The sequence below is a fragment of the Melozone crissalis genome, unplaced genomic scaffold (assembly GCF_028551555.1).
Source record: "Melozone crissalis strain CALT ecotype California unplaced genomic scaffold, PUWL_Pcris_2 ptg000033l_1, whole genome shotgun sequence".
Classification (NCBI taxonomy): Eukaryota; Metazoa; Chordata; class Aves; order Passeriformes; family Passerellidae; genus Melozone; species Melozone crissalis.
Genome location: NW_026535811.1, coordinates 16951662 through 16961589, shown reverse-complemented (window position 1 = coordinate 16961589; position 9928 = coordinate 16951662). Strand labels below are relative to the sequence as shown.

Below are 9928 nucleotides of genomic sequence, written 5' to 3'. Positions count from 1 at the left end.
GGTAGTAGTTACTTAAGCTAGATTGCAGCAGTTAGGATGTGCTCAAGAAGAAAGTACAACTATAAAATTGTGTAAGAGTTCTAAATCTTGCTTCCAGCTTGCAAACATGCAGTGCATTGTCCATCATGATCAGGAACATGAAGGAATATTTGAGGCTATTTCAGGCTGATCTGCAGGAACCTGCTTTGTTCCACTGACTGGAGCATAGGCTGGAGAAATAAACTTGGGAAAATCCAGTGCTGTGGAGGTGGGGCAGAAGGGAGAGCAGGATTGCACAGCCAGAAGTGATGCTCACACTGTGCTGGCCTGCTGCTCAGGGGAACCCCAACTGGTTTGAGCTCCTTACTTAAATTTGATCAAAGAAATGTTGTGACTGGGTTCTCACAGTTTCTTTACAGTTGCTTGAATTTCCTGGTTTGTCTTGGCCATTGCAAAGGAGGAGATGAGATGAATGGGCTGTCTTTGAGGCTGTTGCATCCTGCTGCCTTCAATGTTTTTCTGCTCAAAACAATTTGAAACAATACCAGCAAGGAACAAGGTTATTAAGTGTACATGTAGTTTAATACATTTAGCTGAATGCACATACAGTTCTTCCAAGTGGGAAGGCACAAATTGTTAAACGTTTGTAAATTATCTTAAATGTTTTCAGAGTACAATGGCCAGAAGACAAATATCTGGTGGCTGTAGTGGGACATATCATAGCACAAAAGCACTGTGCCTAGTGGTAAATATGAGAGATTCAGGCCACAATCATCCCTGTCACTGTTAGGAACACCTTCTGGAAACTGTTAAGTGTGTGGCTGGATTTCTTCCTCTGAACATAAGGATGTTTTGAGTCCCTGCTTTCTTCTGGTAATGGTTACAATGCTGTTGTCATGTAACATATAATACTAGAATATGACACTTACCACTTTTCAATCAAGACTTTCTTTTAGTTTGCTATAAAACCCAGTCAGGCATACACCCCTTTGTGGCTTGCCTAGTAAAGTTGCATTTGTTTTGTCAACTTGTAAATACCAAAGTTAGGGCTGAACCAGTTCAGCTAATAATAAACTAAGGCCATAACTTTATATAAAAATTATCATGGAAAAAAGATAGTTTTGGCTGAAAACTGCTTATTCAGGTCTTTTCTTGTTGCGATTGTCCTTCCAGATCCGATAATTGAGTGCAGAAGCCAAGCTTAGCCAGGCTAAGTAAGGAATCATCAAATAAGCTGCTGCTTTGTTGATGTTGTGCCAGGAAGCAGTGGTAGCTGTTGCTGTACCAGTTGTCAGCAGGAGAGTCACCAACCCCTGAAACACAGAAGGTGATTAGTGTTGTTTTACTTGTTGCATTTCTTGTGTGTCACTTTCCACCTAGCTCTGGCACTTATTCTATCCCTCTGTGTGTTAAATCCTTCTCAGAAAACCAACCAGCAGAAAAAGATAGATTTCTGCTGAGTTACAAACCACTTTGAGTCATAAAACCATACAAGAAAGGGCATTACAGCTGGGAGCAGAGAGGAAGAATGAAGTCTCTTTCACCCATACCCTCTTTAGTGGGCGTGAGATACTTCCAAGAGTAATTTGGAGCAAGCAAACCTGTCCAGTTTGTTCATGCCACCTGAAGAGATGAGGTGTGAATGAATCTGTGATGGATTGCAGTCTTTCCCTGTTACAGCATTACATGTACTGCTATTTTATTTTTTGCATTAGCAATTCTTATTTTTGAGAATTGAGCGGTTTCTCTTCAGAGAGCTGCAGAAAGTCTATTCTAAAAGGGGCATTGATCACCTAAATAATGTTGTAATAAGCTGCTTATCACTGCTGCTTGCCAGAGAAACACAGGAATTGCAATAAGGTATAAATGTTTGTTTTATAGTCACACAAAGCTTTTACCAAAGGCTGGCAGAATCTGTAAATCCTCTCAGGTGGGTGCTGGCATGCATTAAAGAGAATTTTAGAAAAGTTCTGCAAGCCATATTTTGCACTCAGGCCCATTTTCAGGAAGAAAAGATGATGACACAAACCTTTCATGCCAATACCTTAGTGTTCCACTTACCCATCCCATTTTGTGAGCTCCAAAAAATATTGGAGTCCATGCCCAGTTTAGTGCCAGGTTCCCTGCATACAGACCCAGAGGAACCACTGACTTTTCATTGAAGCCCCCCAGTTCCTTCCACACAAGGTAGGAGCCGTATCTGCAGAAAGCAAAGGGGAAGTGTCATTCACTACACCATTTAAAGCTACCACACATTCTTGATCCATGAAATAAGTTCAGTGCCAGGGTCTAGATTAACTTGGAAGACTGAGAGGTCTAAGCCTTACTTGGCAAAGTAACTGACAGCATAGGCTTGATCAGCTGCTCTGGATAACATGGAGAGAGAAAAATTCCAATCATTCCAGAATTCTTACTTTTAAGTGCATAGAAGCAGATAACTTACTGCATTTGTCTTTAAAAAGAATACCATGTCGAAACGGAAACAAGTCTAAGATGCAAACACTGAAGAAACTTTGTTTTGGTATTGGGACGTGGTGCTTTTAAGATTTTTTAGAAATAAATCCAACCCCAGTTTTTAAGTAGATGAAATGAATGGCATTGAGTGGGATCCCAAAGCACAGTTCAGTATGGGGAGCAGAGGGAGCAGGAAGAACCCTTTGGTCACTTTCATTACTTTCACACGGACTAAACAATGCAGCTTTGCTACTTTGGCAGTTTGATTGCAGAGAATAATGAAAACAGAATAAAGTTGGGGCAGGGTAAGCATTAGAAACTTCATTTCCTAAGTGATTTCCAAAGCACAGTGTGGACTTCAACTTGTTCATACACCTGACTTCAACTTCAGACCAATACTGTATGTACAAATCTAAGAAGTGAAGTGTCAAGAAAGACAGGTAAGCTGATTTAATCTTGCTGCTAGTTATTTGTGGCTTTCCATATGTTTAAGAGATTCTGGAGGAATGAAATGTCTTGGTCAGTCAAGGAATGTTTGTGCATGATGGATTGGAGAAGGCTGGTAGTAAGTGTGATCTTTCCACTGGGCTGCATGTATAATACATGAGCAAGACCATCCACCTTAGGATACAGTGATTCTGCTATTACCAAAATAAGTTATAAACTGTTACAATCTGGACTTTAAGGTATTTAACCTGCTACCCAGATTTGTGGTGAGGAATCCAGACACAGGGTTACAGATTGTGCAATCAACTTGAAGGGAGTTGGGAAAGCCACCCAGCTCTTTTCTCCTTGACACAAGGCATGTTTTTATTCACAGGTCAGTAATGATCTCATTCAAATGTTAACTCTTCAAATACAGAAGTATTCCACTTAAATAAGTTAAAAAGTACAGTCTGTGAGGAAAAGGAAAAGAGAAGTCTGGTGGGAAGGGACAGGACATGAGGCTATAAAAATTACAAAGCTTTTCTGGAAAGAAAATGAAACCAAAATTAGAGAACATGGGAGTGCCAGTCTAGCATTCAGTTTCATCCATTGCATTATTGAGCCCTGTTAGAACAGTTCTATCCTAATTTCTCCCACCCCCTTTTTTTTTTTTATTTTCTTAAAACTACTGAAAGAAAGAAATCCCAGTGCTGTCTTGCTCTGCTGTTTCCAGCTTGGCATGTCTTCCCCTCAGAATGAATGAGGAAAACAAATGGCAGTTTTTCAAGCTGCTGCTTTTGATGCGGGTACTTCTGCATACAAAATGTCCTATCAAACCCACATGTGACTCCCAAAACAAGTTTTTACCTGTTAAAGAAGCAGGTTGACACAGTTCCTTACTAACATAAAGCCACAGGAGTACAGTCATATCCTCTGGTCCAGCATTATACCAAATGCAACTGTGAGATCAGGCCAGTGCCTTAATACAATGTGATAAACATACCCCATAGATGTATAGAGAGTTCCCCAAACAGGAGCAAACATCCAGTTAGGTGGACACCAGGATGGCTTCTGTAGAGTTTGATACCATGTTGGGATTTCCCTTTTGGTTATATTGCCTCCTAACAATCCTCCTGCATGTGGCAGGAGTGTGAAACCTACTGCTGGGGCCCAGGCTGGTACCACTTCCATTGAGACAGTGAACCTGAAAAAAAACCCAACACTGATTGGCAGAGAACTTTTAAAATGCAACTGCAAAAGTTTCCATTTCCGACAGATTTTAAAAACAGGCCTGTCAGATCTGATCCACAGACCAGTGTTGTCACAGAGAGACTGCAGCTGAAATGAACAGACCTTGTACCATAATCTTACCTGTACCTGTAAAGGAATCTGTCCCTGGGGAGGTGGGAGCCAGAGGGAAGTGGGGCCTTCTCTCTCAGCTGAGTGCATGAAGATTACTGAATTTTACCTACAGAAATATCCTCACTAATAAGTATGGCACAGGAATAAAGCAGTTTGAATGTTATATGAACTGCACTTGGAAAATAAATAAATGCAGTAAGAAGTGTGTATTTCTGTATTCACCAAAAAGCCCATTCCCTCAATGAAGTGGCAGAGCCAAGGAAGAAAAGAGCATGTGCTTTCCTGTGCTCAAGCAAAATAATGTGAGGTGTTGTCTGCAGGATGCTCAGTGGGAGCCAGAGGGATGTGACAGTAGCAGACACCTGAGAAGCTGCCTTGGAACACAAACACCAGGGAGGACAATGAGAAGGTAAGTACTTAACTGATATTTTGCTAAACAAGGAAGTGATCTGGATACATGGGGAGGACACCTTTAGCTCCTTTATGAAGCATTCAATCAGTTGCAGCAATTGTGCTGCCAAGCCCATTAAATTTGCCTACAGAAATAGGGCTAAGTAACGCTTTGCTCTGCTGGGCCATGCTGCTTTAGTTAGGGTACAGGCAGCAGGAAAACCAGCAAGCAAGGAAGGAGGACAAAGTGTCATTGCAGATTTTCTGGCCAGAGGCCAAATGTTACAGAAGACCTGTGCTTAGTTTACTGAAATGTAAACATTAGAGCTACAATAAAAAAAAGGGCAGAACTGAAAGATGTTTTTTCAAATATACAGTAGGCAAATACACCCAATTCCTGTTCATCTGTTATGCAGGAGAGAGATTATGAGAGACTGCAGCAGTGGGGAAAGAGCAACTGCAGAAGGCCCAGGAGAGAAAATAAAGTTTTAGGTTAATGAGCATTTCAGATGCTTGTCAGAGAAAAGTGCCATATTGATACTGTCTTGTCTGTTGTGTTTCCCTGGATTTCAAAGCTTCTATTGCTTTAGTCATGACTGCTGGGGTGAGGAGGCAGGGAGTGGGGAAGAGGAAATCCTACTTGTGACAGATGTGTTTAAACCGATAGGAAATGGCTCAGATGAGGTTGCATTGTCACAGCTCTGACCTGGTGAATTTCTGCTCGGAGATCAGGGTAAGCTTGGGCAGTAAGAAAGTTCTTGCATTATGGTTTTTGTCCCTGCACTCAGGGCTCTGCCCATTTAATGTGAGATTTCAGTGGCTGGGACCACAATGCAGTTTGCATGGGATCGAGAGAAATCCTGATGATAGAAGCAGAGCAGAGTTTTGAAAGCAAACTGAGCATGGAGGGACTGGTAAGGCACACAGGATGAGAAGGCTGAGAGGGGTAAACATGAAGGGGCAGGTAGGCCTGGGCTGTGGGCTTGGGGGAAGTGGGCAATGAATAGAAATATAGACAAAAAGGCAGCAGACAAAGCCATCAGAGATACAAGTCATGGTCAAAAACCAAAAAAAGACTGAATGGGTGAAAAGAGCCAAGCAGGAAGAATTCAGAACTGAGGCTGGGGAGAAGGAGGAAGAGGAGTACAATGTGGAACTCTGCTGTGATAGGACCAATTGGGTCTTGGGTGGAGGATGAACGAGGGAGGGAGCAAAAATCTGCGGGGCTCACTGCTGCCATACTTCTGCCTAGTGGACTCCACTTAAGAGAAGCATCTTAAGAGGAGCAGAGAAGTTCTCCTGTTCTCTTGCACTAAGATCTGTGCAATCTTTATTTCCCAAGAAAGCAGGCTGCCAGCTGCTGTGTGCACAACTTGTCATCCCCACTGACAGCATGAAAGGCTCAGCTTTTACTGGGATGTGAAGCAAGTGCCATGTGCAGGAGCAAGAAGGTGTGATGGGAACAAGAGCTCTGAGCACAATGATTCTTCTTTGGCTGCCTTCAGATGAGTAATTCCCAAAGGTTAAGTTAAAAATTGCAAGTTAATAAGATCTCACTAATTTTTAACCCTTTTGCTTTGCCTACAGGGAGGCCAGGCTCAGTTCTCTACTCATGCTGTGATATGTGCAATTCCAGAGTGGCTGCCAAGTACTATTTTTTCAAAAGTGATAAGCAATAACCCAAAGGGCTTTATGCTTTATTTGGATGTTAACAATATAAGGATGGTCTCCTCACAGCAATCAGCAACAGATTTTGTCAAGGGTTCTGTCAACTTCCTCCCAGGGAACAAAGTCTGAAAGTGCTAAATACTATAAAATAGAAACAATACTGCTCTGACTGTCATTAGTGAATAAATTATGTACCCATGCATGTTAGAGAAAGAACACTGAAATAATTCTTAAGAGAAAGAAAACCAGACAGGCAAATAGAAACAGGGAAGGTGCAAAGCAAAGAAAAGAGAGAAGTGAAGCCACTCATGCACAGCAAAGGGGTGGAAATAGAAATTAAGAGATTGAACATACTGGCAGAAATTGAATTTTGGTGTCCCAGTCTTTTAACAACTATTGCTATTAATGAATTATGTGCTGTATTTTCCAGTTGTATCTCTCAGGATTTCCCAAGCATGGCAAAATACTCTGTCTAGAAGGAAGAATGAAACCATGCAGCAAGTTGTGCTGGCAGCATGACCACAGCTGTCCATCAGCAGTGGGAGTTCTTGTGTTTTCATTCCCAAGAAATTAAATACTGGTATCAACTTTCCATAAAAAAGCACAGGTAACTCAGAAAACAGCATGGAAAAAGCCACATCTGTCTGTGTCTGGTTACCTGATGTAGGTCTTTAGCAAGAGAATGAGTAAAAGGCAAGGTGCACTGGAGAGTCTGTGCACTGGCCAGTGCTTCAGTCTTTGTTTACCTGTGCAGTACAAGAGCTGTGCAATGTTTACAGAACACCCTGTACATTTTCTGAAAGTAATGTGAGCACAGAGGTTCATCAGCCCTGCCTTCCTTTCAGTGTACAGCTGATGATCTGAGATGAATCGGTGAGAACTTGAACACCACAGACTTGCTAACACAGCCCCACTGGCTGCAGTAGCATTACTCAACCTAGAAATAATAACTACTTTCCCAATTGTATTGCAGCTCTAGGGTGAGTTGCACAACATTCTTGCACCCTCATCTTCATACTGAAGAATGCTGGATGTCTGTGAATGGTATCTGCAGTGTACCCAGCAGATATCTGCCTCTAAGAACCATCAAGGTTGGAAACATTTTCTTCTCACACACACTTAACTTGTTTACTTCTTTTCCACTTCTTATCTCTGCCCTGCAATATATTCTTCACCATGCTGCCCCTTTTCTGTTTAGCCCTAGTGTGACTTCAGGCAGCTCCAGCAGAGCAGTGAGGGCTACTTTGCTTTATATACATGTTAGAATAATTATTCTAAGTATTCAAAATATCTGACTTATCCAAAGTTAGTTCCAGCTACATAAAGTAAAAGGAGAAATAAAGGAGGAAAAACTGCAGTAGTTAAACTTGCTGCCTAATGGGCTTCTCTCTGCTGTTTTTCTGTGGTGGCATAACATGAAGAAAAAGCTACCAGAAGCTTTCTGTGTCTCTTTCTGGAAAAAACACTGTGCACCCAAAGAAAGGGATGGGCTGCTCTGTAGGTGGGATTAGATATATCATGACAGAACAGCTGAGTTGCTTCAGCCTGATGAAAAATGAACTGAAACACTTCTTTGCCTTGAGGAGGTCTCTGAAGGACAGGTGCCTTTCCCTCCTTGGGGCATTCTGTCAGCAGGAAGGAGAAGAAAGGTAGGAAAGGAGAACTGCTTTCATCCCATTTTCTTACACCCTTGCGCTGATAAAACTTCTGATTAGTTCCATCCATGTGCAGCTTGGGGCTGGCAATCACATGGGGCTTAAAATTGCATTAAAATCACAAACAAAAAACTCCCAGCAGAGCTAAATCACCCTGGCAGCCCTTGGGTTCCCAGTGCCCAGTGTTTGGAGATGGCCTGACAAAGCTGGGACCATACCATGGAAGGGGGTCCCCAAGACACATACTTTCCCCCTCATCCTCTACCATAAATTTTTTTAAGGGCAATAAAGGCTTTGCCTAGGTCTGAGAGGCAGCATGCAAATTTTCCCCAGGAAGAAGGCTTCCTCCCAAGATAGCTGTCTGAAAACTTAAAGACAACTTTAATTAAAGACATACTTAATTTATACTGATAAACTATTTATGTGTGTTGCAGGTTTAATTCCTGGGAAGCTGCAACACTAAAATCAAATTTATATCACAGCCTATGACAAAAAATACAGCTACCACAAAAAAAAAAAAAAAAAAAAAAAAAAAACAAAACGGCTATCTAATCTCAAGTAAAAGAGACACTTCAAACAATAAATGTTATAGGATATAAATAAAATATAAATACCTAATAAGTGTATAATATGTTTTTATAATATGTATTTAGAATTTTTTAAAAGACGGTATTTATTGAAGACTATAATGTAAGGTATACAGATGGAGACAAATCTCCCTCCCCACTGAGATTTCAACATGGCAGAGCACAAGTTGTGCAAATAAATCTCTGATTTATTCACATACAGGGAACTGAAATGCGTCCTGGAGCAAGATTTTTGCTGGGAGAATTTGCCATTTACTCTCAATCTCTTGTCATTGATGCTTATGTTACAGGTATAGGCAGCCACATGTATGTCAGATATCTCTTATGTTACTGCCAATACATTTCAGCTAACTTGAGCAGCTCACTTCCAGGTATTTTACCTGGAGGCTGACACAAATGGAAGAAATCCTCTTACAAAACAGCACAGAGAATAGAAAAGTGAGAAAAATAACTCAACATAACTCCCTGCTATTATGACACATTTTCCTTCTCTCAAACCGTACTTACAGTCTGTTTTACTGAGCTGCTCTGACTCAATGCTTGATACTGTTTCTCAACCTTACTTCATACAAAGTCGTTACACAATTGCAACTCCGGCACGCCAACTTTCGCTTTTTAAAAAATAATCTTAGCGTTGAACGCTCCAATAACATCCCAGTGCTTTTTGGGCTTTGATTTATAAGTATCACCCAAAAATTTGGAATTGAAAACCAAAGCCCTTTCTTTCACCCTTAAAGAAACGTTCCTCGGCGACACTGAAGGAAGATACCTTTCGTTAAACAGCAGCGTGAAAACTTCTCCCGAGTGCCGAGAGCTGCCAGTCCGGTGGGACCGGAGGAACGGGCTCTGCCCCTCTGCCAGCCGCTGAAAACCTCGTGTGCCGGATCGAAATCAGGAGCAAGCTTCACAGCTTGGTGGTTTGGTTTGTTTATTTTAAAGCACTTTCTACGCTAAACCCCGGCACGGAAAAGCCATGAGTGTTTGCCCACGTCCTGTCCGCCCGTGAGCGGGGCCAGCCCCGCCCGTCTCCAGCCGGTACCGCAGGTCCCGTCCTGCCCGGGGGTCCCGGCTGGCCGGCACGGGGCTGTCGCCAGCAGCAGAGTGCGGGATCGCTCCCTCAACCCTCTCCGCCGACCCGCGGGGGAGCCGAGGGCGCCCAGGGTGCGGCGGGGTCCCGGCAGCAGCAGCGCTGCGGGAGCGCCGGGACCCGGCCGGGGTGGGGTCGGGCGGCCCCTCCGGCGAGCAGCCGGGCCCCGCCGCGGGGCTGCGCCGCCCCTCGGGCTCCCCGTCCCGTCCCACCCCGAGCCGTGCCGCGGGCAGCGCCGGCGTTACCTCCTCCCGTGCCGCGCTGCTGCTGCCGCCGGTCGCGCCTGCTCTGGCCGGGCAGCCAAGCGCCGCCCCCGGGGC

General features: G+C 43.3%; 1 protein-coding gene across 1 annotated transcript; it reads right to left on the bottom strand.

Annotated features, from left to right (window-relative positions):
- Positions 1–319: 319 nt before the first annotated feature.
- On the bottom strand, positions 320–9919 carry TSPO (translocator protein). The gene is made up of 4 exons (XM_054282045.1): positions 9854–9919; positions 3863–4063; positions 2041–2179; positions 320–1292 (listed from the first exon to the last, which is right to left on the bottom strand). The coding sequence occupies exons 2-4, from the start codon at positions 4048–4050 to the stop codon at positions 1116–1118; spliced, it is 504 nt and encodes a 167-aa protein (XP_054138020.1). The 5' UTR covers positions 4051–4063; positions 9854–9919; the 3' UTR covers positions 320–1115.
- Positions 9920–9928: the final 9 nt, after the last annotated feature.